Genomic DNA, 25,999 nt, shown 5'->3' on the forward strand with positions numbered 1-25,999 from the left:
CTGGCCAGGCAGAGTGAGCACTTGGGGCTGGGGGCCTGGGAAGGGTGAGAGTGGGTTCGAGGGCCCAGGGAAGAGAGTCGTGGCTGCAGGGCCAGGGGAGGCGGGCAGCAGGAGCCCCAGGTGCCAGGCCAGGCACTGACTGGTGGGCAGGAAGCGGAGGCCACAGTCTCTGAGCCATTGGTCGCATTCTGACCCGGGGGCAAGGGATTTGAACCAGAGAAGCCAGTACCATCAGGTCTCCCGAATGCCTCCTCACACTCCCCCTTCCTCCCAGTGGGGAAGCTGCTGCGGGACTCCAGCACCTCCCCGGGAAGGTGGGTGGGAGAGAGCCTGTAGCCTGTCATGGTCACCCGGCCCTACCTGGCTGTCCCTGACTGAGGCTCACGGCTCTGTCCTGAGGCTGGCCACAGCGCTACCTTTCTTTTCCTCTTGCCTTAACTTAGCCTCACAAGGCACCAACCAGGGCCCCAATCCTCCTCGTCTCTTGGCTCCCGCTTCTGGACCTCTGTTCTGCACATCATTACCGGCTGTGTGACCCCAACAGCCGTGGACCTCGATCTGACGTCCCGGGACAAGTCTCAGGCTCAGCGTAGCCTCCACAAAGCTTGCAGATGTGGAGGCCAGGGGACTCCCTACCTACTCAGAGTAAGAAAAGTTTTCTCTCATTTGTAGTTGTTTTTCTAGAATGTTCTCCTCGTGTCTTTCCTCGGTGCTATTGGTGAGCACACACATCCTCCCCACTCGCCCTGACACCACTTCCTCCTTACCATCTCTCCTCAGCTCTCTAACGCTCAGGGCTGTTTTAAATGATTTGGGTATCACTGGTCCCCCTACTTCTTCTATACTCATTTAGTGGCCACTTTGCAGAAAGAAAACACCAAGGAAAAAAAAAACTCATGCCAACCAAACTTAGGTCAAAGAGAAAGTGGGAAACTTCTAACTGAAGAACTTTGGCCTGGGGAGCAGGCACAGGTTTTTTGGCTAGCCCAGTATTCACTCAAGCCCAGGAACACCTCCTCCAGGCAGCCCTCCTGCCTCTTTAGTGTCTGACATGGAGCCTGAGTTGGGGAAGATATTTCACAAATGTCTCCTGAATCACTGAATGAGTAAATGAACAAGGAAGAAAGGGGTGAACCAATGAGTGATCATGCATTTGTGGAGCATGGTGAGTCTGATGTCACTATTAATTGTGTGTATTCAAGCTACGGTTTGCTAGCAAAGTCTGCTACCCTCCCTTCCTAAGCAGACATTTGCTCAGTTTAGCCATCACTGGGACATGCGTGCGCAGGCAGGGCTTAGGGACCACTCCTTTCCTGGCCTCCTTTTCTAGCTGGGCCAGCACCCAGGGATCCACTGAAAATTCCTTCCCCATGTGGCTTGGCTCATGGAAGCTGTGCCCAATGGCCTTCCACCCAGACAAGAGCTACCATCCCCCAGCTCCTGACGCCCCGTCCCCACATGTGGCGAAGGCAGCCCAGGGTGGGGAAGTGGACTCACGATTCCATTCTGCACACTGAAGCCCAGCTGGTACTTGAGGTCTGGCCGCTTGATGAGGACCGTGGTGACTGGGGGGCAGCTGACGATGTTGAGCTTCACCTGGGTCTGGTTCTTCAGGCCCTGAAGAGCATGGGCACAAGAGTCACAGGAGGGTCTTAGATATCACTCTGTCTTAGATATCACTTTGGGCAGAAAGGTGGGAACATGCCCCGGGCCCGGGGAGGGTGTGCTCATGAGAAAACACTTCTCGGCCTCGGTGAGCTGTCAGCCTCATTGTGCTCCATAAACACAGGTCACTCAGTCATTCCCTCGTTTCCTCAGGGAGTCACATTTCAACCTCAGTGTCTCCTCTACACAGGGAATGAACCTTATCCTGATTCTCAGGACAGTAGCTGGGCATCCCGGGTGGCAGTGTATAGGGTGGCCCACCATAGGCTGGGGCTGTCTCTGACCTGTGCATACACGAGCCATTTCAGGAGTCAGAAGCCAGGCTCTGAGAGCCACTGAGAACCAATGGGTTGAGCATCAGGGTCACCCTCAGGGTGCTCACAGGAGGGGCTGCCGACATGCTGAAGGCAGAAGGAGAACTTCCTCTTTGGAAGGATGTGGGGGATACTTCTTCAAACCAAACATCCTCCAACAATGCACAGTGCCAAGAGCGACAGCTCAATGAGACTCAGCATCCAGAATACCGCAGGCTTTGGGTGCTGCATCGAGGTGGGCTAGAGTCACCTCAGGCCCCAGGGAGGACATGATTATCAGTGAGCCCCCGCCAGACTGCAGTCCTGGGGTCGGGCAGAAGTCCAGAGGCAGGGGAGGGCCCCAGCCCTTCATATGGCTCTAGTTTTAGCCTGCCTGGAGGTGGGGACAGCCCTCATGCACACATAGCCCCCAGAGCTGCAGGGTCTCCCCATATTCATTTCCCACTGGGCAGAGGCTCCACTGGGTCAGCTCCAAAAGCCCATTTGCAGAATACTCTGGTTTTGGGGTGCCTTTCATCTCTCAGGACAAAAGGGGCTTCTTCCAGCACCAGGACCACAGAGGGATAGGGGTGAGGCCACTTATGGGTCACAGGAGCTGCCACCAACAGGCTGCTGTATGGAGTCTGCCCCTCCTGAGGCAGCCAAGTGTAAAGGCCCTCCATCCACTTGCTTGTAAGTCCCCTCTGCCTGATCCTCTTGGGGACAGGTCATGTTTCCCAAAACTACAAGCCCATGGGTCATATGGTCAGAATGGCCTTTCTGGCACACGATCCACATGGCTGATCCACTCTTCCAGTCCACCAGGACCAAGGGGGTTTCCAGAAGTGGGATTTTCAGTGCTAACCTGGGAAAGTACCAGGTCAACCCAAGTGAGTTTGGCATCCTCTGCCCACAGGTCCTCAGCCCCTTGCCTCAGGTCAACGTGATTCAGCCCTGGGCTACCGGCATAGGAACCTTCCCCCAGCGCCTTCCCAGGGCTGCCTGAGTACTTCTGATGTTAATCATGGGGTATAGTCTTGGCTTCAAACTTTCACTCTGCCACTGACCAGTCACCAGGTGGTTCTCTCTGGGCTTCAGTGCCCTGACATGGGTCAAATGAGGTAGGGCAGAGGTTCCCAATGCACTCACCTTGATGATGCCCTGGCAGGTGGCGAGAGGCAGCCCCACCAGGCTGGTGCCATTGATGGACATGATCTGGTCCCCGATGCTCAGCTTCCCAGAACGAGCTGCTGGGCCTCCATTCATCATGTTCGCCAGGATCACCGTGGGCAGGATGGAGCCCCAGCCCGACTCCACGACCACCACGCCCAGAATCTCACCCTTGTGCTTCTCCAGCTGAAGCTGCAAGGGAATGGACAGGGTGAGAGGGCCCAGAGTGGGGTCCAGGTTCTGGGCCAAGCACCTACAGAAGGACTGGCCTAACCCAGGTCTGGTGGGTCCTGACTTGCTTCTTGGCCAGTTCCTCTCAGCCAAGAGATGTCTGCCTTGTCCCCTGACCTCTCCCAACTTGGGCTCCCAAGACCCTCTGGGGCCCACCAACTCAGGGAACCTGGAAGCCCAGGGTTCGTCTCCTCCTCCTCTACCCAGCATGGAAGCCCCCAACCCCAAGCAGGACTCCCATGTCCTGGCTTCTGCTCCCCACCCCCAAATCCACAGAGGCCAGAGGCATGTTCTCAGCATCGAGAGCCCATCCTCTGCTCCCAGGCTTTCCTCTTATCTAGGAAGGTCTATTTTTCTCTGCCTCAAGAGTGGCTCTCTCAGAAAACGACCTGTCACTTCATTCAACAGAAAGTCAAGAGCATTCATTCAAGATCTACTCAGATTCATTCACTTGACCAGGATCCAGGATCATTGTTTACTCATTCACTCATTCAGTAAGGAGCCAGGATCGTTTGTTCATCCATTCAACAAACGGGTCAGGAGCATTCTTTCACAGGCAGATAAATTCATCTATTCTAGAAACAGTCATGGTAGGGGCCACCCCCAGGGGAACTTGCTGAGGCCTCTTCCGCTGACAACTTCAAAACTGCCCCTGCCAGAGCACCCAAGTTCCCTCTTTTAAAGATGCCTCCCACTTGCTTTTCAGAAATATCTCCTGGGGGCTGAGTGCCAGTTGATGATCATAGCAGCATTAAAAGGCACGTTTTCAAGGTCATTAACACCGATTGTAATCAGCTTCTTTGTTAGAAACGTCTCATTTCACACACCAGCTCAGCTCAAGGCAGGGGCAAGACGTACATGCTGGGCAGCCCCCCTCACTGCTGTGAGGCAGTGATGTGCATCTGAGAGACCAATGAAGGCTCACTCCCGCCCTAGCCTGGCAGGCTGAGGTGGGGAAGCATGGGGTGTTGCAAGGCTGCCTGGCTGAGTTCCTCAAGAACTTGGCTTGGAGAGCAGAAGCCAGTGGAATGGGCTTCCGGTGGCCTGTAGAGGGCCTACCTCCTTGCAGTTCTCGGAGTTGGAGAAGTGGATGAGGTCATCGTTGTACATCTCCTGGGTGTTGATGATGTCGCTGTACTCCTTCTGGCTGAGGTCTTCTGGGTTGATGCCATTGGCCCGCAGAAACTCCTGGTAGGCCACACTGAAGGCCTGCCCAATGGACTGGGCTATGAGTTGGGCCTGTGGGGAGGGAGCAAGCCCACTAGACACAAGTTTGAAAATACAGGTTTCACAGGGTCCCTGGTGGAGGGGCTACAGCAGCTGTGGGTGCAGAGGGTGTCCAGAAACCTCCAAAGGGACCCTTGCTTGGGCTTAAAAGAACAAGAGAGTAACCCTGGGCCCTTGGCAGGTGACAGCTGTCTTCTTCTGATATCTCACCATGGGCCACCACAGGTAAACCAATTTGCTTGTCTTGTACCATCAGGGCCTGGTCCTGACTATACCTTCCTGAGCTCCTTTATGTCCTAGACATTCCAGGACAAGCCATGATTTCAAAATAAACTCAGAGAAAATGGTGACGTATTTGCTAAATGTCATATTTGATTGCTTTAATTGGTAACTGTACTGTATTTTCTTTTTACCCATCTTACTCCAAAAATAGATTTGAAGCATGCTTTCCAGGGAGCATCACAGACATGGTTAATTGTTCCTTCCACGTCTATTTCTCCTGAGCTACAGAACCTAGTACCAGCTGGGTGGGGGCCAGCTGTGAGTATTCTGTTGCTCTCATAAGCAAGGCTGTGGCCCATGAGAGGCCTGACACCTCGGCACATCAGTGCAGGCCCTATGGAGCAGATCTTTTCTTGTTCCTTCAACTGAACCATTTCTGTGGATGTTACTGACTCTGACAATACAGAGGCCTTGGACACTGACACTTTAGGATGGGGCCTTTTCTGCCCCCTGCTGGTGTGCAGACAGGATGATGGGAAGCGAGAGCTAAAGATTCCCAGCTCCTGGACTAGGCATAGCAAGCTCATGACAGCAGGGTAGCCCTGGGATACCAGTGGAACTTTGAGTGACATCTCAGCACACAGCAGTATCTTCTCCTGCTCCAAGCCCTGGGCGACATGAGCCCAGCTCAGGTTTTCCCATGCTCCCCACCTTCCTCCCATTTGCTATCAAGGTGCCCCCAGCAAATTGGCTCAAAGGTGAAAAGGAAGGAATTGGCCTAAATTCCTTTCTTACTGCACAATGCATGATTTAAGTGCTGCAATGAATATGCATATAGGAAGGCGCACTGGGCCAGATCATATTTGCAGAGCATCTGGGCCTTTCCTTAAATAGGCACTGATTCTAGGTTGAACTACCCGCGCTGATTAGGCTCTAAACCATTTATAGGAAGGACACATCCACTGTCTCCCTTGTTCTCATGACCAACGTGTTGGTGGCGGGCTGATGTGGTTGCTTGGGTACCACCAGGTGGCGCTGTCGGACTGGACAGGCGCGGCGCAGAGATTGGGCTCCTGAAAGGGCAGCGGACACCAGTCCAAGGGAGGGAGGGGCCTAGGGGAAAAGCTGAGTGCGGTGGACATGGGGTCCTGGAGCAGCAGTGCCCTGTACCGACTGGGATCTCAGGGTTGTCCCACCCCTCAGCACCTGGTTCTGTCTCCACCTGAAGGAGGTCATCTGGCTGGAAGAGCAGTCGGACAGCATCAGATTTCTTGATCACTAGACCAAAGGCTGAGCTCAGGCTGCCTGCTGCCCCTGGATTCCCATCTTGGGATCTCGGGGGACCATGCTCCTAACCCCCAAAGCTCCTTTCCTTAGACAATATTTTGATCCTCATCCTAACTCCATGGCCCCTCTGGGGGAGAAAAAAGACAGCCAGGCACCCTGAGGATGGGTATTCCTCTGGGCACAATCCAGGAACCTGCGGAGTCCTGCTGGCTGCCTGCCTCCCAGTTCCCCCTTCAGCCTGTGTCCTGGCTTCCCTTCTACCTGGGCAGAGGCCAGCTCAGAGGGCCCTCTCTGGCTGGCTGAGGCCCAGCTCCAGCACCCTTAGACAAGTGGCTCCTTGCTTGGCCCAGCTTACAGCCAGGCCTGAGGATGTTCACCGCTGTGAAGCTAGGAGTCCTGCCCTGGACCCAGCAGGAGGCCAGGTTTCAAGGGCTCTCAGCCAGGGCCTGGGCAGCAGGCAGGCTGTTGCTCAGAGGTGGCCCTACACGTGGGTTGCGTGTACTTGAGAAGACAGGGAGGAAGAGGATGCTGTGCCCAGCACCATGTTTTCCTAGCACTTTCATGTGTGCAGCTTCATCTACCGTTGCCTCAGTCTCAGAGCAGCTGGGCTCCCTCCTACGGGGAAGAAATCAAGACCGAGTAGCCATCTGGACCACATCTCTGAAACTCCGCATGCTCTACCTGGGCAGGTCCTTTCCTCATTTTTTCAAGGACCCATTCATTGGCCCTTCCCACTGTGATAGCCCTGTGTCCTGTTGTGTGCCTACAGTGGGCAGCTCCTGACTTTAACCTTCAACCGTCCGTACTGGTTGTGCCATGGAAACTCTTGCTGCTCCCTGCTCCTTGATTTTCTCACTAGCTGGCCATTAGCCCTCTGCCATTGGCCTGCTTCTTGCATACACCATTATTTGATGCTCTATACCCCTGCCAGGTCTCTAAGATATCCCCAAGTCCCCACTCACTGAGAAATGCTCATCCAGGTGTCCGCAGACCTCTACATAATAGTGAAAAGTATATATATGTGCTTAAGTAGGTCTGTACTGAAATAATGTCTGCACCCTATAAATTTGCAGCTGCTTCCAAGCGTTTTACGTTGACAACTTCTTGGGAAAAAGATGACTGCCCCTACCCATAAGTTTGCATCCTCTCTTCAAATACAGTTTTTATGCTATATTTCATAATCATGAAAATATTGAGACCCTTTTTATGGCTCTCAACCCCAGAACTCCTTCAAGTCCTCATGTGAACAAGAATGCCTTGCACTTCAGCACTTACTGCTGCCTAAATGGGGTCACTACTAACAAAGCTTGAAATGACCTGTCTTCACAGGGTAGAATGGGTCCATGGAGAATAGATCATGTTCAAAAATTCCACTCTGAAAATACCAACAGGAATGGCTCAGCAAAAAGCCTTCTTGGTGGTCCCTGAGGATATCAATCTGCAGAGAAGTCTGTTAAGAGATTACGTTCACTCTCTCCTGAGTTCCCCCCACCCCTACCTTTCTGTGGTATCAGAATTGAATCCAGGGCCTTTTGTATGCTAGCTAAGCACGCACTCTGCCACAAAGGCATATCCTTGGCCTTTTAAAAATTCTATTTGGAGAAAGGATCTTGTTAAGTTGCCCAGGCTGGCCTTGAACTTGAATCCTCCTGCCTCAGCCTCCTGAGTAGCTGGGATTACAAGTGTCCACCGCCCTGCCCAGATCTTTTGTTGTTGTTGTTTTCCAAGACTATCTTCCTCTGATGCCTAGGCTGGTCCTGAACTTCTGGGCTCAAGCCATCCTGCCACTTCAGCTCCCTGAGTAGCTGGGGCTATAAGCACATGCCACTTTATGGCCTCTTGGCGAGATCTATGGTATTTTGAGCTTCAAAATTATTTTTTAACCTGTTATGCAGTGAAATGACAAGTACAAAGGCAGAGCTCAACTTCAGATGCAGATATACAACCCTGGCAGGCAAAAATGTGTATTTCATCCACAGAATATTTAGGCAAACAATAACTTTATTTTAGGAGGGGAGAGGTTTTATAAATGATTTCTTCAAACGGATAGCTCCCTTGGTACCTTTAACTAAGATCAGATTTATAAACAGCTCCCGAAGAACCTCTTTCATGAAGTGAAATAAAACTATCTTCTCTATCTTCACAAACTTGAAGAATGTGAAAAAAAATGTACCACTAATGCCACTGGAAATGTTCACATGGCACACAGGGCTTCCCCTTGCTAGGTGGTGCCTGGGATCATGGGGCACCATGAGGCACAGGGCTGTCGGGGGAAAGGCCTTTCCCACTCTGTGTTTACTTACGTCTTCTGACTCAAACACGTGGCAGATCATTTTATACTGCTTCTTCCCCTCCTGGGCCCCAGGTGTGGTCTCAATGCAATCTTGAGAGGCTGACCGGGGCATGCGGCGTCTGGCCATCAGCACTACGATGTTCCCGATGTCAGCAATGTAGGAGATGGTACGCAAGGCATGGTCCATCATGGTTTCCTGTCGGGAGGGAAAAGAAGGCCCCAGTGAGGACAAGCCAGTGAAAATCACTTTAATCGGGCGTTTCTCAACCTTGACCTTATTGACATTCACTGCTGGGTGAATGTTGCTGCTGGTACTGCTGGGTCATTCTTTTTTTTTTTTTTTAATTGGTTCTTTTTAGTTATACATGACAGTAGAGTCCATTTTGATATAATTATACAAGCACGGAATATATCTTAGTCTAATTAGGACCCCAGTCTTGTGGATGTACACAATGGTGAGATTCACTGTGGTATATTCATATATGTACATAAGAAAGTCAAGTATACGAAAAAATGTTCGATATATTTAGCAATTAGAACATTATAAATTAAAACACAACTGAGACTTCAGCTCACTTCAGTCAGAAAGACAATTATCAAGAATACAAGCAATAAGAAATGTTGGCGAGGATGTGGGGGAAAAGGCACACTCATACATTGCTAGTGGGACTGCAAATGGTGCAGTTACTCTGGAAAGCAGTATGGAGATTCCCAAACCCTTGGAATGGATCCACCATTTGACCCAGTTATCCTACTCCTCAGTACATATCCAAAGAATTTAAAATCAGCATACTACAGGGACACAGCCACATCAATGTTTATAGAAGCTCAATTCACAATAGCTAAACTGTGGAGCGAATCTAGGTGCCCTTCAACAGATGGACAAGCCACTCATTATTGCACAGGGCTGTCTTGGAGGATATTCGGAGCATCCCTGGCCTCTCTCTACCCCTAGATGCAATAGTAACTCCCCTTCTTGAGGGAGAAAACCAAAAACATCTCCAGTAATTGCAAATGCCCTGGGGAGCAGGGGTGAGGGGGGTGGAGACAACAGGGCATTTTAGGATGCTGATTTGTAATCAAAGTAACCAACATTTGGCTCTGCCTGCACCCAGGTAGGCATGAGATGGGGCACCCTATCCTCATTAGGATTAGAGGACATCTGTGGCTCTGGAGAAGGACCTTCCCTGCAAGGCACGTGGCCTTGTGCAGGCTCAAAAGTGGCCCGGCCCAGAGAAGCAAGGCAGGAAGGTCAATGTTGTCCACTAGACAAGTTCTTCCCAGGGAGCACAAGCAGCCTGGCCCAAGTCAGGAGACACTGAGGCAGCATGTCTGCCTCCCATCTATGGGTTTCCATAGCTGACTTGGAGTCCCAGGCCCCTGGTCCACTACTATTGATGGCTTTTGTCATCTGGCAGGAACCTCCACCAAGCTTCTTGCCTGTGAATCCTCCCTAACAAGGATGCACACAAAGGCTCTGAAAAGCTAATCAGTAGGTCTTTTGTGCCTTTGCTTTCCTTTCACAAAAGGAAATCGGGTGTCTCTGTGACCTCTGGTGCCCTGTTCTTCCCCACAGAATCATGTCTTGCAGTGATGATCGCGCACATTTGTGTAAGAGGGTGATTTGTTTTCTGGCCCATGCTACTGGGGGTTCATGATGACAAGACACAAGGGAGGGACCCTGGAAAAGGGAAGAGTGAGAGTAGTTCTTCAGCGTCTCCTGATTTCTGACCACTATCCAATTTCCTATCAATAGCAGAGATGTCTTCCTCAGACAGAGGCTGCCTACCAACACGGTGGCCATTCTCTCTCCTGCTCTTTCTGGCCACTTCCAACTGCACAGTCTCTCACCTGTTCCCACCTCTCCAGTCCTTCAGTCAACATTTTTTATATTTTAGTCAAACCAATTTCTTGTTCAAGCCACTCTTCCAGTTCATCCTAAACAGTGACTTGGAACAAGTTCTCAAACCACCAATGGCCCATCCTCCTACCCTGGGGTGTGGCCCAGGAATATGAGCAAGAGAGTGGAGTGCAGAGAAGAATCACCACAGCAGGTGAGACAGCTGTCTGCTGATCAAGGCCTGCCTGCCTGTAAGGTCCGCCTTCAGGTGGCATTTGGGAACCTGGATTTCAGTGGATTTGCCACCACCCTTAACTGATTAGGAGGACTCATTCAGCCTGAACTGCACAAACAACATATCCTAAGATGAATATCTCTGCTTTTCCTGGGAGTCTAGAATTTTGCTACATGCTGGGCAGAGCATGCCTGTATGACCTTCCCCTAATAAAGACCTTGGGTTCTGAGTCTTTGTGAGCTTCCCTGGTAGATAAAACTTCACAATCATTGCTGGGGGAATTTAGTATGTCTCATGGGACTCCACAGGGAGAAGATTCTGGAAACACAATCCAGGTGTCTTCTAGACTTCATCCCCACACCTTTCCCTTTGCTGAGTGTTATAGTTTGGGTGTGGAATGCCTTCCAAAAGCCCATGTGTTGGAGATCTGGTCCCTAGCCCATGGTACATGGAGACGTGGCGAAACCTTAAGACACGGGGCCCAGTGGGAGGAAAGTTAGGTTATAGGGTGTGTGCCCTTGGAGGAAATGTTGGGATCCTGGTCCTTTCCTGTTTCTCTCTTCACTCCCTGACTCTTATGTAGTGAGCAATTTCCTCTACCTTATGCTCCCACCATGATGTGCTACCTCACTACAGGTCCAAAGGCAATGAGGCCAACTCACTTTGGACTGAAACTTTTGAAACTATGAGCCAAAATAAACTCTTCCTCTTTGCAAGTTGATTATCTCAGGTATTTTGTCACAGAGATGTAAAGCTGACTAATACACTGATATTGCTCTGTATCCACTTGGTGAATGGATACATCAATAGGCCAAAATCCTTGAGTCTTCTTAGAGACTCTACTTAGGGTGGTCTTGGGGATCCCCAACATTGGTGGGTAGATGAAAGAGGATGGAGAGGTTTGAGGGGGGAGTGAATTCAGACTGTGTCCACAAAGGATGAGGAAACAAAGTCCAATTCTGAAGCCTCACAAACCAGATGCCTGGCTCCTGTCAGAATCAAAGTTGCTCATCAAGTTCTGATCACTTGTAAGACTCTTCAGAAGGGAGATGGGGGTGGGGACACAAAGATCAGTGGGACAAAGCACAGGCCTAGACATGGAGACAGACATGAGAGGAGGAAGTTGAGTCCATTATCCACCCTGGGACCTGCCAAGGGCCTCAGTAGCTGGGCAAGGCAACATGATGCTCGGGTTAGGAGTGAGCCTCAGCATGAGTCATATAAAGGGGTTATTTCAGCTCCAAGATATGCCCTGCTGCTTCCTCTGCCCCCAAATTCTAGGAACCCCATGAATGGGGAATCAGGGGAGGAACTCAGGGCTCCCAGCTGGTTTTCCCACCCACTCCTGGCCTCTTAACCCCTCAGGAAGTGACACATAGCTCATCTGCTACCTACCAAGCTTATCTTTGTTCATTTCAGCAGGCTGGTATAGATAGTAGTAGATAGTATTAATAGTTTGGAATTTTCCCTAAAGGCCCATTATTCTCTAGCCCATAGCACTCTTGGGAGGGTGATGGAACCCTGGAGGTGGGGCCTAGTGGGAGGAAGTTAGGTCATTGGGGTGTTCCCTTGAGGAGATATTGGGGCCCTGGCTCCTCCTCTGCCTCCTTCATTGTTTCCTGACTTCTATGAAGTAAGCAGCTTCCTCCACCACATGTTCCCACAATGATTTGCTACCTTGCCACAAGCCTAGCAGCAATGAGGCCAACTGACTATAGACTGAAACCTCCAAAACTGTGAGACTTTAATCTTTCCAAGTTGATTATGTCAGCTATTTTGTTACAGTAATGGAAAGCTGATGAACACAGAAAACAAATGAGAAAAACACACTGACATTGGGAACCAGGGTCTCTGCTGTGGGAACAAGGGTATATATGAAATTGGGGATGGTAAGCATTCTATGCTGCCAATAGGAGACATAAGTATAAACCCATGGCTTTTAAAAACATATATACCATCTGGATTTGTGCATTGCCAGGCCCCAGGAGCAATGACACCCTAGAAACAATGAGCACAGCCAATACCCAGGGCTTTTTCCTATATGTCATTATTCATTAAGAGGAGCCATGGTGCCGCGAAGAAATGACTGATTCCAGGTCTGGAGCAGGAAGGCATAAGGTAAAGTGAGAACGTCTTTGTCTCAGAAAGTGTGGAAGTGTTCAACAACTGGAAGGAAGATGCTGAAATGATAATGCAAATTAAAAAAAAAAAAAAAGAATCCCAGAGTTCAGAGTAAAAAAAGAGGGAGGGAAAAACAAAATTAGAACACACTTTCTCATAGAACATCAGATAATAAAAATGGAAAGCATGGTATCCTTAGAAAAATCACCATTTTGCGCTTCCAATGTTATCCAAAAAGTCAGGTAAGATCATCGTCACCTGATCCCTCGTGCACCTGGGGACAGTACTTCTACACTTGGACTTTGTTCCCTGGAGTCCCCAAGGTGTGAACTCTGGAGATGGTTTATGTGATTTTTAGACACTGTCTTTCAAACACTCACCTGTGTGTCAGCATTTAAAACTTTAATCCTCTGTGTGGAGATGAAGAGGTCCACTTCCGTCAGTGTCTGCGCATCCCCCTCGGAATTCTAAGAAAGGACAGTGGATGATGTTACCACTGGAAATATTATTCCAGCAGAGCCCTGGTGATTTCATTAATTACCCTGCATCCTGTGGAAGGAAATCGCAATGCCTTGGCCAAGAATCCATAGCTAAGTGAGAGTTTTAAGTTTTAAGGCAGTTTTTAAAAGGCACAGAGAAGAGGGAGAAAGCTGGCTTCTTGGAAGGTCATATAGGAAAGGGACACCTGGGGTCTGTGCAGAAAGCAGGTTGAAAACTGCTGACCCTTGCTGAGCTCACTGAACTCAGGCTGTGACTTCTTGGATTGGGGATTCCAACTCTCCTCAGGAAATGGGGAAGACATTTTCAAAGAAGTTGGATTAAAACATCAGCTCTTCCTTCTCACTTCACCAGCCAGAACCAGTTGGACCCCCTTGACCTTGCCCTCTGAAAACCATTAGGGGAGTGAGACCAAGAATAGGCCCAGTGCAGCCCTCCAGTGGCAGAAGTGGGGAGAAGTTGTCACACCAATGACCCTGGTTTGTCACCTGTGCTGGAATAAGCTCAGGGTTCAGCTGTGAGTCATGTTTCCACGGACTGTTGTGGAAGCTGAGTAAACTACTCAGGTCTGTCCCAAAGAAGGGTAGTCTTTCATTAGTTTTTTACACCTGGGAGAGTCCTAATTACTACTGCACACTGGCAATGAAAAATAGGTCCTGTTGGTTTGCCCACTGGGGTGAATAATTCTGTGCGGTTACTCAGGAGCTTACCGTGGCAGATCTTCCAAACAGCAGAAACTATGGCTTAATTATTCTCCAGAAAATCTCAAGTCAATAATCTCCCTGCTGACAGTTCCTCAGGAATTCTGAGTCACGAAGCTCAGAATTATAATGTATTATAATAATAAATTTGTATTTTAGCTCAGTTTTCAGGGGTAAAGATCTGTGGGGCTTTCAGTCTACCACGGGATGATATTGCTTTTAACTAATTAGAAAGAGAACAGAGTCCTAAACAATCCAGCACCAGGACCATGGAGGAGCTTTTTCTGTTTTAAAAAATTGGGTTATGGGCTGGGGATGTGGCTCAAGTGGTAACGCACTCGCCTGGCATGCACGGGGCACTGGATTGGATCCTCAGCACCACATAAAAAAATAAATAAAAATGAAGAATGTGTCCACCGAAAACTGAAAAATAAATATTAAAAAACATTCTCTCTCTCACTCTCTCTCTCTTTAAAAAAAATTGGGTTATGTTCAAAATCAATGGGGTTCTAAGAGTTATATTCTTTAATTGTAACTCAAAACTTTCTTGCTCAAAGAGCAGGTCAAAGCCAGAAGTAAATCAGAAAAACTGCAGGTGGTCCTTGTTGTTACTGACAACAGCGGATGCTTGAGATACACCTGAAGTAGACGGGGCTCACGGTGGGTAAATAGATAGAGCCACAATCCTAGCAATAACAGGGAAGAGGACAATCACCCACCATGCACCCTAGTGAAGAACAAAGGGAGTCCTACAGAGGGACACCAGAGAATAGGGTGGGCCTATTCAGCATGTCCAAAAATGGGGTTCAGCCATTATCAGGTGTTTCATCAGCTGGGGACAGACCAGAAAAGGGGCCCTCAGCAATGACCCTGAGCATCTCACTGCCCTACAAAGAAGAACACATCATAATCCAAAATAACCTGGGGGAGGTGGCCTGGGGGTAGGAAAGATGGTGGAATGTGATGGACATTCTTGCCTTAGGTACGCGTATGACTACACATATGGTTTGACACTACATCGTGTACAATCAGAGAAATAAAAAATTGTGCTGGAATTGTGTACAATGAATCAAAATACATCCTGTTGTCATATATACCTAATTAAAATAAATAAATAAACCAAAAAAAAAAAAAAGCAACCTGGTTGCTGAGGCCTTTCTGAGCTGGATCTACCTGTGCCCAATCCTTCCAGACACAGTGGCAGGCCCCAGGAACAGGCTGTGGTCCACAAGGACTCCCCTGCTCCCTCCGATTCAAGCCCTTGACATTTCAGGGGTAGAGTGAAAGGCTACAGGCAAGGGGCCCCTCTTCTCTGGAGGAGGCACATCCCAACTGCAGATGTGCAGCTGGGGCCCATTCCACTCTGCCCAGAGGCTCCCAGAGGAGGTCTGTTGGCAGAACACACTTTAGTCCCCAGAAGACTCATTGCAGATGGAAGGGAGTCTGCAGCCACAGAAAATGCTACCACTTCAAAGTGAAGAGGGAGGACTAAATCTCTTGTTTTTTAAGCAGAAAGAAACATTAGCCAACAAGCCAGTGCCAAGTCTCCATGGATTTGCCCTGGACCTTCTGACACTGGGCATTGTGATATTTTCTGTACGAGGACCATGTTTAGAAAAACACCAGCCTTTATTAAATGACTAGGCTGATAAACAAAGGACTAAATGTCAATCCAATTTTTTAAAGTCTGTCCAGACTCCAAAAACTTTTTTTTTTCCTTGTGGCACTGGGAATGGTACTTGAGCATGCTAGGCAGGCCCTCTACCACCGAGCTACACCCCCAGCTAGCTCTCAAAAACGATTTTTCAATAGAAAGGCAGCTCACAGGCAAACTGAGCTACTCATCATCCAGTTTTAGTAAATGAAACTTAATAAATGTAAACATCAGAACAATTTAATTAATGCTGTACAGGAGGCCCAGGTACTAAATACAACGCACTGTCATATCAAATGGCACATTTTAAAAAGTCCACATAGAAGAGGAGCTTCACAGCGTTAGCCATGCTCTAGGATATGGAATAGTTTAAAAAATAAAAAATTCGTCTGTAAGTGGGTGATAAAAAAACAAAAACAAAAATGAAAAACCATAGTGTCTTCAGTTTCATTCAAGCATCTAGGATTGAAGAGAAGAAAGGAAGAGAAAAGGAAGAGAAAAGCTGTTTTGGAAGACTGTTTGGATTCCCACCACAACCCCCCCCCCCATGGTACAGAGCAAGCCATGGTCACACAGCAGACACCACTGTTGCAGGGCCACAATGGTGCTACACACCGCTTTTTTCTTGATCTTAGCAGCCTTTTGCATCCTCTGAGCAGCATGTAAGAGAAAAGAAAAGCAGGTGGGCACAAAGAGAAGGAGGACAAAATTATTTCAGTCTTGTGCTCAACCCCCTAATACTCAGGCCTGGCATCCAGCATAGATCCCCTGCAGGGATAGGGGACAGTCACTGCCTATGTTGAGCACCCAGGCTAATCAACGGAAACCCATATACATGCTCGTCCAGTGCTAGAAATAACTGTCAATCATCCCATCTACAGAGGGTGCAACTGAGGACAGGAGAGATGGAATCAGAGGGCAGGAAAGCAAGCCAGGCTGGGTCAGGAGCAGAGGGTCCAGGTCTCCTGGTTGCTTTGCCTTTTCTTGACCACCAAGGATACCGCATGGCTTCCCTTTCCTTCCAATAAAGGAGGTCAGTGAATGGCAGGGGAAGGGAGGGGCTGACATGCTGGGAGTACAGACCCCACCTTGCCCAGAAGGGGTGCTATCTCAGCCTGCTCATCCCCTCCCTCCTGAGCCCATTTGGTTTTGCTGACATGGCCCCATCTTCCCCTTGTCTAGCTTCACCCACTGTTCCAAACCAGACAATCCTACACTCATCTAGAACGATAGGTAAGTCCGAGTTTTTCTTGAGGTCATGTATTTAAATAAAACATGACTTATTTTCCCTGTTCTGGAAGTACTTTGGGTGAAGCTAAAAATACACACACTGTTGAAATGGGACTTGAAGCTCCAAACATGCTTTCCGACTAGAATGCTACGGAATGGTCATCTTTTAAAAACTGTGCTTCTGAGGGGCTGGGAGGACCATGAACGACTTATTAAGAAGAGAGTGGCCTTTGTGGCCAGTCTAGTATTTGCTCAGCCAATACACAAGTCTCCCTCTGCCTTGCTGGGCACCTGGGCCATTCCCCTTTCTGTGCCAAGGGCAGTGAGTCAGAGCTGGACAGGACACGTGTGTTCCACTGCACTCTTCCACTTCAATGCTCCCCAGAGAAGCCCAGCTGAATGAGCATCCCTTGGGCCTGGGAGCACTCCTACCTTGACCCTGCTGACGGCCTCCTGTGCCTGCATCATTCTGATGTTTTTGGAAGGGTTGCGTTCAGAGAGCAGCTGGGTGGACCCCAGGTAGTTGGCAGCAAAGATGATCCCGTCGATGAGGTCTTCTGGCTCACAGGGCCCTGGAACTGAGCAGGGAGCAAAGTGAGTGTCTTCCAAGAGGAGAAACGCCCCAAACAAGAGCTCACACACCTGGCCACAGCACACAGAGCTCAGCAAGCCAGGACAGGGGTGAAGGAGAAGGACAGAGCCTTCTAGAATCTGCCAGTCTTCTTTCTCGTTATCCCTGGGTGCCTGGTGCAAAAATCAACATGTGGGCCAGAAAACTCTGCGTGAACAGTGTCACAGGACCATTCCAGGATCCCGGGTGACTGTTACTCAAGGAAGCTCAGCCTCCATGGTGACAGGCACATGCCGTAAACTAGAAGGCACTACTTCCCAAACATGTCAGCCCTTTCTGTACCTTCCAGACTTCTCTGGAACTACAGAGGTGACCTGAAAGAGCATGCTCTACTTCCTCCTCTCCTGTGCTGTGGGATTGCTGCTTGCCTGCAGCCTCTCATCCATGATACTTCAGCCAAATGGAGGCGACAGGATCCCAGTTGCCTCTGGACTATGGCGACCCAACAGAACTTCCTGCCACGATGGGATGTTCTGCCTCTGTGTTGTTCAGGGCAGGAGACACTGCACTGTGTGTGCTGAGCACTTGAACTCTGGCTCCTGAAACTGAGGACTGAATCGTTTCCTTGGATTTACGGTTGTCCCTCTGCGTTAGTGGGTTCTACATCTGTAAGGTTCAGATCGCGTATCATGCAGTTAGACATAGGATGGCTGGGCCTGCACTGAACATGTACAGACTCTTTTCTTGTCATTATTCCCTAAATGGTACAAAAATCAACATGTGGGCCAGCATTGACATTATCACAGCATTTACATTGCATCGGGTATTCTAAGTCATCTAGAGATGAGTCAAAGTATACACAAGGGTGTGTATAGGTTCTATGCAAATACCACAACATTACATATAGAGGACTGGGGTATCCATAGATTTTGGTATCCACAGGAGTCCTCTGTGGATACTGAGGTATAACTGTAATTTTAATTAATTAAAATACAAAAAGCCCCATGTTAGCAGCTAGTGGCTCCTGTACAGTGCAGCACAGCTCCAGCGAGGGGTCGGCCAACCTCTTCTATTAAAGGCCAGATGGTAACTATTTTAGGCTCTGTGGTCTCTGTTGTAATGAGTCACTTCTCTACCTGAGGGGCAAAAGCTGTTGTAGACAATATGGAAATGAGTAGGTGCAGTCATTATCTCAGTAAAACTTTATATAAGCAAGCCACGAGGACTGGCCTTGGGGCTGCAGTCAGCAAACCACTGAGCTCCTTTGTACTATCACTGACCTTCCTCTGAGGCCCAGGCTGGCTGCCTTCATCCTGGCAGCACCTCGTGCTTCCTAGTCAGAGGCCTCCCTTTCAGGACCCTGGCTCCTAGTTTCCTCCTCCCACCCTGGCTGCCCTCACACCAGCCACTCCAATGTCCCAGGGCCAGCTATCCTGTACTTCTCTGGCCCTGTCACAAGCACCTTCTCCTGACCTCTCCCTACCCTCGGCCAGCTGCCCAGTGGTCTTACCTCCAACTCTCTCTGTGGATTGAAACTATCACCCCACACCCCGCCCCACAATTAGGATGCCAAAGTCCACCACCTCAATAACATCTGCCTGACACTCTCACCTTGCACAGTCTGTCTGCCCAGGGTTTGGCGAAACTCTGATCTGTTTTCTTTGGACTAGTGGCTGGTAAAAAGCTATCCCATGGGGGCATATTGCTACCATGATACATTTATCATAAAGTTGTTCCCCTAAAGCCCTTGAAACTCCTCAACAGTTCTGACACCTTTCTCTAGAAAGCAGAGCCTCACCCCAGGCACCAGCAACGTCCTACCTCCCTCTGTCTGTCTGAATTTCGGCTGCATTTCCCTCACCTGCTCCTTTGCCACATGGCCGAAGTCTGAACCTCTCCTTCTGGGTTTTCCGTTCAGCAGTGAGGTCTCCCCCTGGGGACTGAGGACCTCCTATAAGCCCATTCCTCTGTTCCTACAGCAACCTTTTGTCCCTCGGGCACTTAACCAAGTCTTATCATTTGGGCCTCCCCACAGTTTTGAAACATCCTCCAGTTTCCCCAAGTAAATTTAAAAAGGCAAAAAACAAAAACCTTCACCAGTGTCTCTCGTGGCCCTCCTCTCTCCTGCCTTTCAAAGCCAAAAGCCTAGAAAGAAATGCCTCCTCCCTGGTGCACCCCAGCCTGGCCATTGTCCTTACCACCCCATGGACACCATGTTTGCTAACAATGCCCAATACCTCGGGGCCAGCACATCCCGTGGGCCCTTCTGAAGTCACACCAGGACTCTCCCCGTGGAGTATGCCCCATTGGATCTGGGACAATCTAGGGGCAATTACCCTGCCCCCACCAAGTTCATAACTAGAGATCCTCACCCCAAGGCAACGGTATTAGGAGGTGGGGGCTTTGGGAGGCAATTAGACCAAGAGGGTGGGGCCCTCACAACTGGGATCCGTGCCTTCTAGGAGAGAGTCCCAGGGAACTCTCCTGCTCTGCCTGCCCTGTGAGAACACAAATGAAAGGCAATGATAATTCACAGCCTTGAAGGTGGCTTTCACCGAAGCCACACCATCCGGGCACTCTGACCTTGAACTCTGAGCCTCCAGACTGTGAGAAACACATTTCTGTTATCTAAAAGCCACTCAGTCTCTAGTGCTTTGTTGAAGCAGCAAGAACTGAAAAGTGAATCGACTTCCCCCTGAATTCTGAATACTCTTTTGGACTAGAAACCAGATCCTTCATTCACCCACTGCTCCAAGCCTCTTGGGTCCTCCATTGGAAAGTTGATGTCCCTAAGCCTCAAAACCCAGTTTCCTTGATTGGAGGTGAGTACCCAAGGCAGGTCAGGAAAACTTTTCCCTGTCACCCCAACATCAGAGACTCCAGAGCTTGGAATACTGAGTTCTTGCTCACAACCTCAACCAGGCTGTGTGGGTGCTTCACTCTCAGCAAGTGGCCAGAGTGAGACGGTTGTCAGTCACCCTGAAGTGACCCGAGAGGTGAACTTGAGGCCCCACTGGCACCAGACTGACACTGGATTCTGCCTCCATAGACTAAACAATCCTCTGAGACTTTGGTTCTCCTAAAATTCTGGGAGAAAATGGCACATACCTTTGGGGACACCTGGAAAGAGACCTGTATGTTATACTTTCACATTGCAAAGCTCGGCACTGGATTTTAAGAACTGTCTAAAAGGTCTATACCCAGGGGCTCATGTATCAGGCTGAAATACCAGGAAACCACAGATGCACAAAGGCAAACACAGATTCTCACATGGAACCCTCAAAACTTCATCCTAAAGCCCCCAAAGGCTGTTCCCCCACCCCTAACGGTACTCAAGTTGCCTCTCAAGGGATTTTTCAATAACCTGGGGGCCTCTGCAAGACCCTCACCAGGACTGAGCTGAAGACCCTTCCAGCCTGGCCTACAGAAGTCGTTGATCTCTCTGGGCCTCCCTGGCCCTCCTCAGTGGATGGACACTCCAGCGGCTCTTGGATGCACAGTGGTTAGTAATGGTTTTGGCGGCAGGTACTTTAAAGCACGAAAGCAACATAGTGCTGTTACCGTAAGCCCAAACGTGGGCTAGAGAGCAACTCTCATAGATTCAAACATAGTGTTGAGACCTGAGAGGCAGGTAACCCTGGTATCTAGGGGCCCAGAGCCCTGGTCCAGGGTGCTGACCATGCTCCATGAGCTGACTTCTTCAGCCCTTGTGGGGGAGTGTGAAGGAGCACCCCACAGTGGTGACACCTCTCAAAGAAAGTCCTACAAGAGCTAACCAAGAGAGGGGCTCAACTTCTGAGCCTGCAACCCCCCAGGCCTCCTGATCCTAGGACCTATTCACCCTGGGTCCAGGACACTTGCTCCAGGAGTACATCAGGGACTAAGGGGACAGGGCAAAGACCCTGCACAGCTTTAGAACAGGCTCAGAGAAAGGCTCACCGAGTCCCGGATTGATATAGGCTTTTTTTTTAATACTGCAAGAAAGACTGGGGAACTGTGCCAGGTTGGGTGGGGTAAGGAGGGGAATGAATCTGTGCCTCCACCCTAGTCTGTCACCATTTTAGAAGCAAATAAGGCAGAAATCTTCCAAGTCCAGCCCCTCTGAAAGGCACAGGCCTAGGCTTGCTTTCTCAGGCTGCTGCCCAGGGACACTGGCCCCCACAGGCTTGGCAGATCTCTGCAGAGCTCCAAGGCCAGGCTCAAATCAGGCTCTTTCTTCTACCTCAGGCACTTTGGTCCTCGCTCTGGAACATACAACTCTCCCTGCCCAGCTGGGCAGGCGGCTTCAGGGCTTATAGGGGTGGTGCCAGGGGAGAAACCCTGCCCATCTACCCACTAGCAGCAGTGGTTTGTACTCCAAGGGCACCTGTGAGGGGGAAGCAGAGGCCACCCGAATAGAGGGAACAGAGTTCCAAGCAGCACCCTCCACCCTGACCTCCAGGACCTTGGACTATGGGTCCCCAGTTTTTACTACGTGTCACCTTGCCCTTGGGCTTTGTTCTCCCCAGTGCACATGGTTGGGAGCATTCATCATGTGTTTAGGGAATCACAGTGATGCCCACGACCTCTAGAGGGACCTGAGGCAATGACAGTTACTGACCAAAAGATGGTGTCCCTTTGTCCTACAAGAAGGTGCTGGTCCTCCCAGCCTCCCTGGGGTGCCCTGGGCATCACACCCTCAATCAGCATCGGGGGCTTGTTCTGAACAAGTGAGCTCAGGTCCTATGTATGCACGGCACCCTGAGGACCCCAATCCCTGAGGAGAGGTGGGACAGGCCTTGCCTTTTGAATCAACTCCCAATGCCTTCTGACTCCTCCCTGGCCGGTTCCCACTGGGACCGTGGAAGCTCTCTGGATCTTGCTGAGTTTCATGCTCCTGTTTGAACATGGACTCATGTTCCTGAGTACATTTATGAAGGACTGGCTCCCTCTCCCCCTGGAGTGTGCCCATCTGATCTGGGACAGTCTGGGGGTGAATACTCCTGTGTGGGAAGAGCAGCTAGACAAGACCAGGGAAGCATTCAGTGACTTAGCTGTGACTCCACAGATGCCCACCTCTGTCTGGCCTTTCTTCCTTCCTGTCTTGGAGACTTTTCCATTAGGAAACCACAATTGTAACTGTGCTGCCTTCAACTCACCTGCAGAGCTGCCTCCCTCATATGTATGAGGGAAGGAACACCAAATGCAGAAGAGTGTCCGGTGGGGGTGAGGAGCTGTTTCAGACCCACATTCACAGTTGTCAACTCCAATCATGAAATGCAAAAACCCAAATCAAACAGCTTCCCCACTGTATGAAAGCAGCTGGCCCGAAATGGGTATAAATTGTTCTCATTTTGCACAATTCCTCCACTAACCCTGAGCTGAGACCACCAGAGGGAGACGAATGACAAAAGAATAAAGATGAAGCTTTAAGGGAGAGCCAGAGAGTGATTTCTCCTCTTCAGGACGTACCTCTGACTTAACAAAGGCCTACGTATCGTGTATCTGCGCAGTTTGGAGAGGGATAAGGTACTCCAGTTTGAAGAAGCCTTTGTTTAAAACACATGTTAGGAAAACCCAAGGCCATGTCAGATTGTCCATTCTCTGGACAGGGAAGCAGCGGCAGAGCCATACCAGGGACCCTCCCTCATCTGTGGGAAAGATGATTCTGTACACAGCTACTGGGATGAGGCTTCCAATCACCAGCCTGGCTCCACGTGGAGGAGGGAAGCTCCTCCTGTGCCTGCCTCTCCTTGGGTCTCAGAGGGGCAGCTGGGCAGAAAGAGGTGGAGGAGCACAACCACAGTGGGGACTTGGGGTGCATCTCAAGCTCTGGCGCTCTCTGCAGACAGGAGATCCCATGTGCAGCATCTACTCCCTAAGCACCAGCCCTCTGTGTGACGGGATATAGTCCCAGCCAGTCAGCAACAACCCCATGAAACAGACCTCATTGTCCCAATTTTATAAATAAGGACCATTCAAGTGGAATGAAAAGACTTTGCCCAAGATCACTGTTCCAAATTTAAGTCTTCAGATTTATTTAAAAAAAAAAAAAAAAAAAAAAATATATATATATATATATATATATATATATATATATATATATATATTAGTGGTAGACGGACACAGTATCTTTTATTTTTATTTATTTATTTATTTATTTAATGTGGTGCTAAGGATCAAACCTAGGGCCTCGGGTGTGCCAGATAAGCACTCTGCCACTGAGCCGCAACCAGTCCGGTCTTCAGAATTTTTGAGCCTACTGTGTGAAGACCTGTATTGTGAAGAAAACACAGAGCTTGCAGGTTGGATGTCAATCCCACCATTACAAGACAAATGTGTCTGGAAGGCCCGTGGCGAATACCAGGAAGAGAAGACATGACCCTAGAGAAGAAAGAACAAAGGGGGCCATCCCTAATGAGGTATCTGTCCTTTGAACTGGGGCCTGAAGGATGAGAAGGAATCAGTGAGTCAGAGGGCAAAGAGGAAAGATTTCTAGGTTGAAGCAAGAGCAGATGCAAAGGCCCTGGGGTGACAGAGAGAGTGGTACTTTAGAATTATAAGAAGTCTAGATTGCCTGACACAGGATGGGACATCAGTTGGAACAAGTCGGTGAGAGTGCTGACCAAATGTGAGGACCCTGGAACCACACAGAAGGTGGTCACTCCAGGGCATCAGTCAGGAAAGTGGCCCAGTTACTCTGGCAACAGAGGGGCAAACAGTGGAGAAAAAGAAGAAGATAAGGAGGGCTGGAAAGCTGGTGGATTGGCTGGCTGGCTGGAGCTGCTACTCCCCGAGAAGGAGCTGCTGGAAGAGGACTGTCCTTTGGGGGTAGGGATGCTGGACATGTTTGTTTGCAGGATCCAGGGCATCTTCCAAATGAAGCTCAGGAGGCAGCTGACTCAGGAGTCCAAGTTAAAGGAACAGAGGAGGGAATGAACTGTGTGATGTGCCACTGAAGCCACAGGCATGATGAGTCATCAAGGGGAGGGCAGGGGTAGAGGGAGGTAGGGGAGGAGGACCCAGAAGCCAGCTCTACCAAGTGCCAAGAAAAGGGGCTTGGAAAGGGAGTCATGCCCATCTGTGCCTGTGCTAGCAGGAGGGCTACAAGAAGCCCTCATGTACTGGGCATCGTGACAAGCAGGCCAGCAGTGACCTTGGAGCAGTTCCAGAGGAGAGCCAAGCAAGAGCCAGCCAGAGGGTTGAGGAGTGTGGGAAGGTACAGTCCAGGAGGCCGCCGTTCCCCGATTCTTATTTGAAAGGAGAATAAGAAAGTGAATTGTTGGCTATGCATAAATGCAGGATGGACTGACGGGTCCAAGAGCCAGTGGAGAGGAAAGTGAAAGACACAGGAGAGAAGAGACGTCAGCTACGGGATGTGCCCAAGTACAGAAGTGCACCTGCCTCCACTTAGAGGAGGGGCTGCAGCTCTGATGGGACAGACGGAGGGGGAACACTGACACCACGTGCTAGGCAGGCCACCCAGGTCAGCAGAAAAGGCAGCCCCCGAGAAGGGGGCCTTCAGATAGGAAGACGAGTATCAGGGTCACATAACTGGGTCGAACCCTGGACCTTCTGCTACAGGGCCAAGGTGTGTGATCTCCAGACCCTGGGAAGGCTCTGCCACCTCCCACACCTCCCTCACCACACCTGCTTGTCCTAGACTCAGAGGTTCCTGCACCACAGGGGCCTGTCCCCCAGAAGTGCCTTTTAAAAGTGATCTAATAAGGCTGACAAGAAACAGAATATGCTGTCTGTGAAACCAGACCTGCAGGACATTCAGCAGGAGAGGCAGCCCTGAGCCTGCAGTACCAGCCAGGCTGTCACTGAAGAGGAGGCTTTGGAGTTCCACACTGTGGCACTTTACAACCCGGCAAGTGACACAAGGTCACTGGCCGCTGGGAGGCTAGAAGCCATGACAGAATGAGGGAAGGAAGGTCAAAGCCAAGTTCAATCCAGTGCCCAGATTTGCTCAAGACAGATCCTCAGCGTAAGCTTCTATCTGGAAGAATGACTTCCCAGAAAAAGCATCATAAATTTTAAAAACCTGGCAAAATCAGGAAAAGACCTATGCCCAGGCTGTTACTGCAGCACTGTTTGTAATAGCAAAAAACTGGAACCCACCCAAGTGTTCCTAAATAGGAGGCATTTATCCAACAGTGGCATTCTACAAAGCATCCTCTATATACTGCTGTGCACAGTACAGAACTTTGGCATAATTGCCAGGATTTAGCAGTAAGTGAAAAAAGCAAGATGGAGAAAAGGGGTGCCCATCACACCATTTACCTAAGGGAAAGATAATGCTTACAATCAAAATGCATAAAATGTTAAACATTATACAATGTATGTGTGTATATATATATATATATATATATATATATATATATACTAAAACATCAATGGTACCCCATAAATATGTACATTTTTATGCTTTTATATATCGGTTAAGAGAATTTTTAAAAGTTTATGCAAAGATAAAACAATTTAAAAAAAAAGAAAATAACCTATCAAACCTTAAAAATGGTTATCCAAATTGGGAAGAAATACATGTACAAAATGGGGTAGAGGAAGAGACTTTGACTTTGGAACCAGGCAAGTATTTTATATAATTACAAAAAAAAAGTTCAATGAAAAAGCAAATTCCTAAAAATTAAAAGAAAAATGAAACAAATCTAAGTATGTATCGACTTGTGACATAATCATAAAAGGAAAAACTATGCCCAAATATTGTTTTGGTTTGGATAGGGAGATGTCTCCAGGAAAATCTGAGGTGTTAATGCAG

The 25,999-nt window shown here is 49.4% G+C and overlaps 1 protein-coding gene across 12 annotated transcripts in view; it reads right to left on the bottom strand.

The window, feature by feature from the left end:
* Positions 1-25,999, bottom strand: part of Apba2 (amyloid beta precursor protein binding family A member 2) — a 252,008-nt gene that overhangs the window by 8,333 nt on the left and 217,676 nt on the right. For 11 of the 12 annotated variants that reach the window (XM_021722842.3, XM_078051293.1, XM_078051291.1 and 8 more), the window contains 7 exons: positions 17,100-17,245; positions 16,053-16,088; positions 12,965-13,051; positions 8,399-8,584; positions 4,419-4,598; positions 3,108-3,320; positions 1,498-1,617 (listed from right to left, as the gene is read on the bottom strand). In XM_021722842.3, coding sequence (XP_021578517.2) covers positions 1,498-1,617; positions 3,108-3,320; positions 4,419-4,598; positions 8,399-8,584; positions 12,965-13,051; positions 16,053-16,088; positions 17,100-17,245 — 968 coding nt within the window. The remainder of the gene's footprint in view (positions 1-1,497; positions 1,618-3,107; positions 3,321-4,418; positions 4,599-8,398; positions 8,585-12,964; positions 13,052-16,052; positions 16,089-17,099; positions 17,246-25,999) is intronic. The other variant, XM_078051294.1, reaches the window with a different exon arrangement.

The sequence above is a fragment of the Ictidomys tridecemlineatus genome, chromosome 5, assembly GCF_052094955.1.
Source record: "Ictidomys tridecemlineatus isolate mIctTri1 chromosome 5, mIctTri1.hap1, whole genome shotgun sequence".
NCBI lineage: Eukaryota > Metazoa > Chordata > Mammalia > Rodentia > Sciuridae > Ictidomys > Ictidomys tridecemlineatus.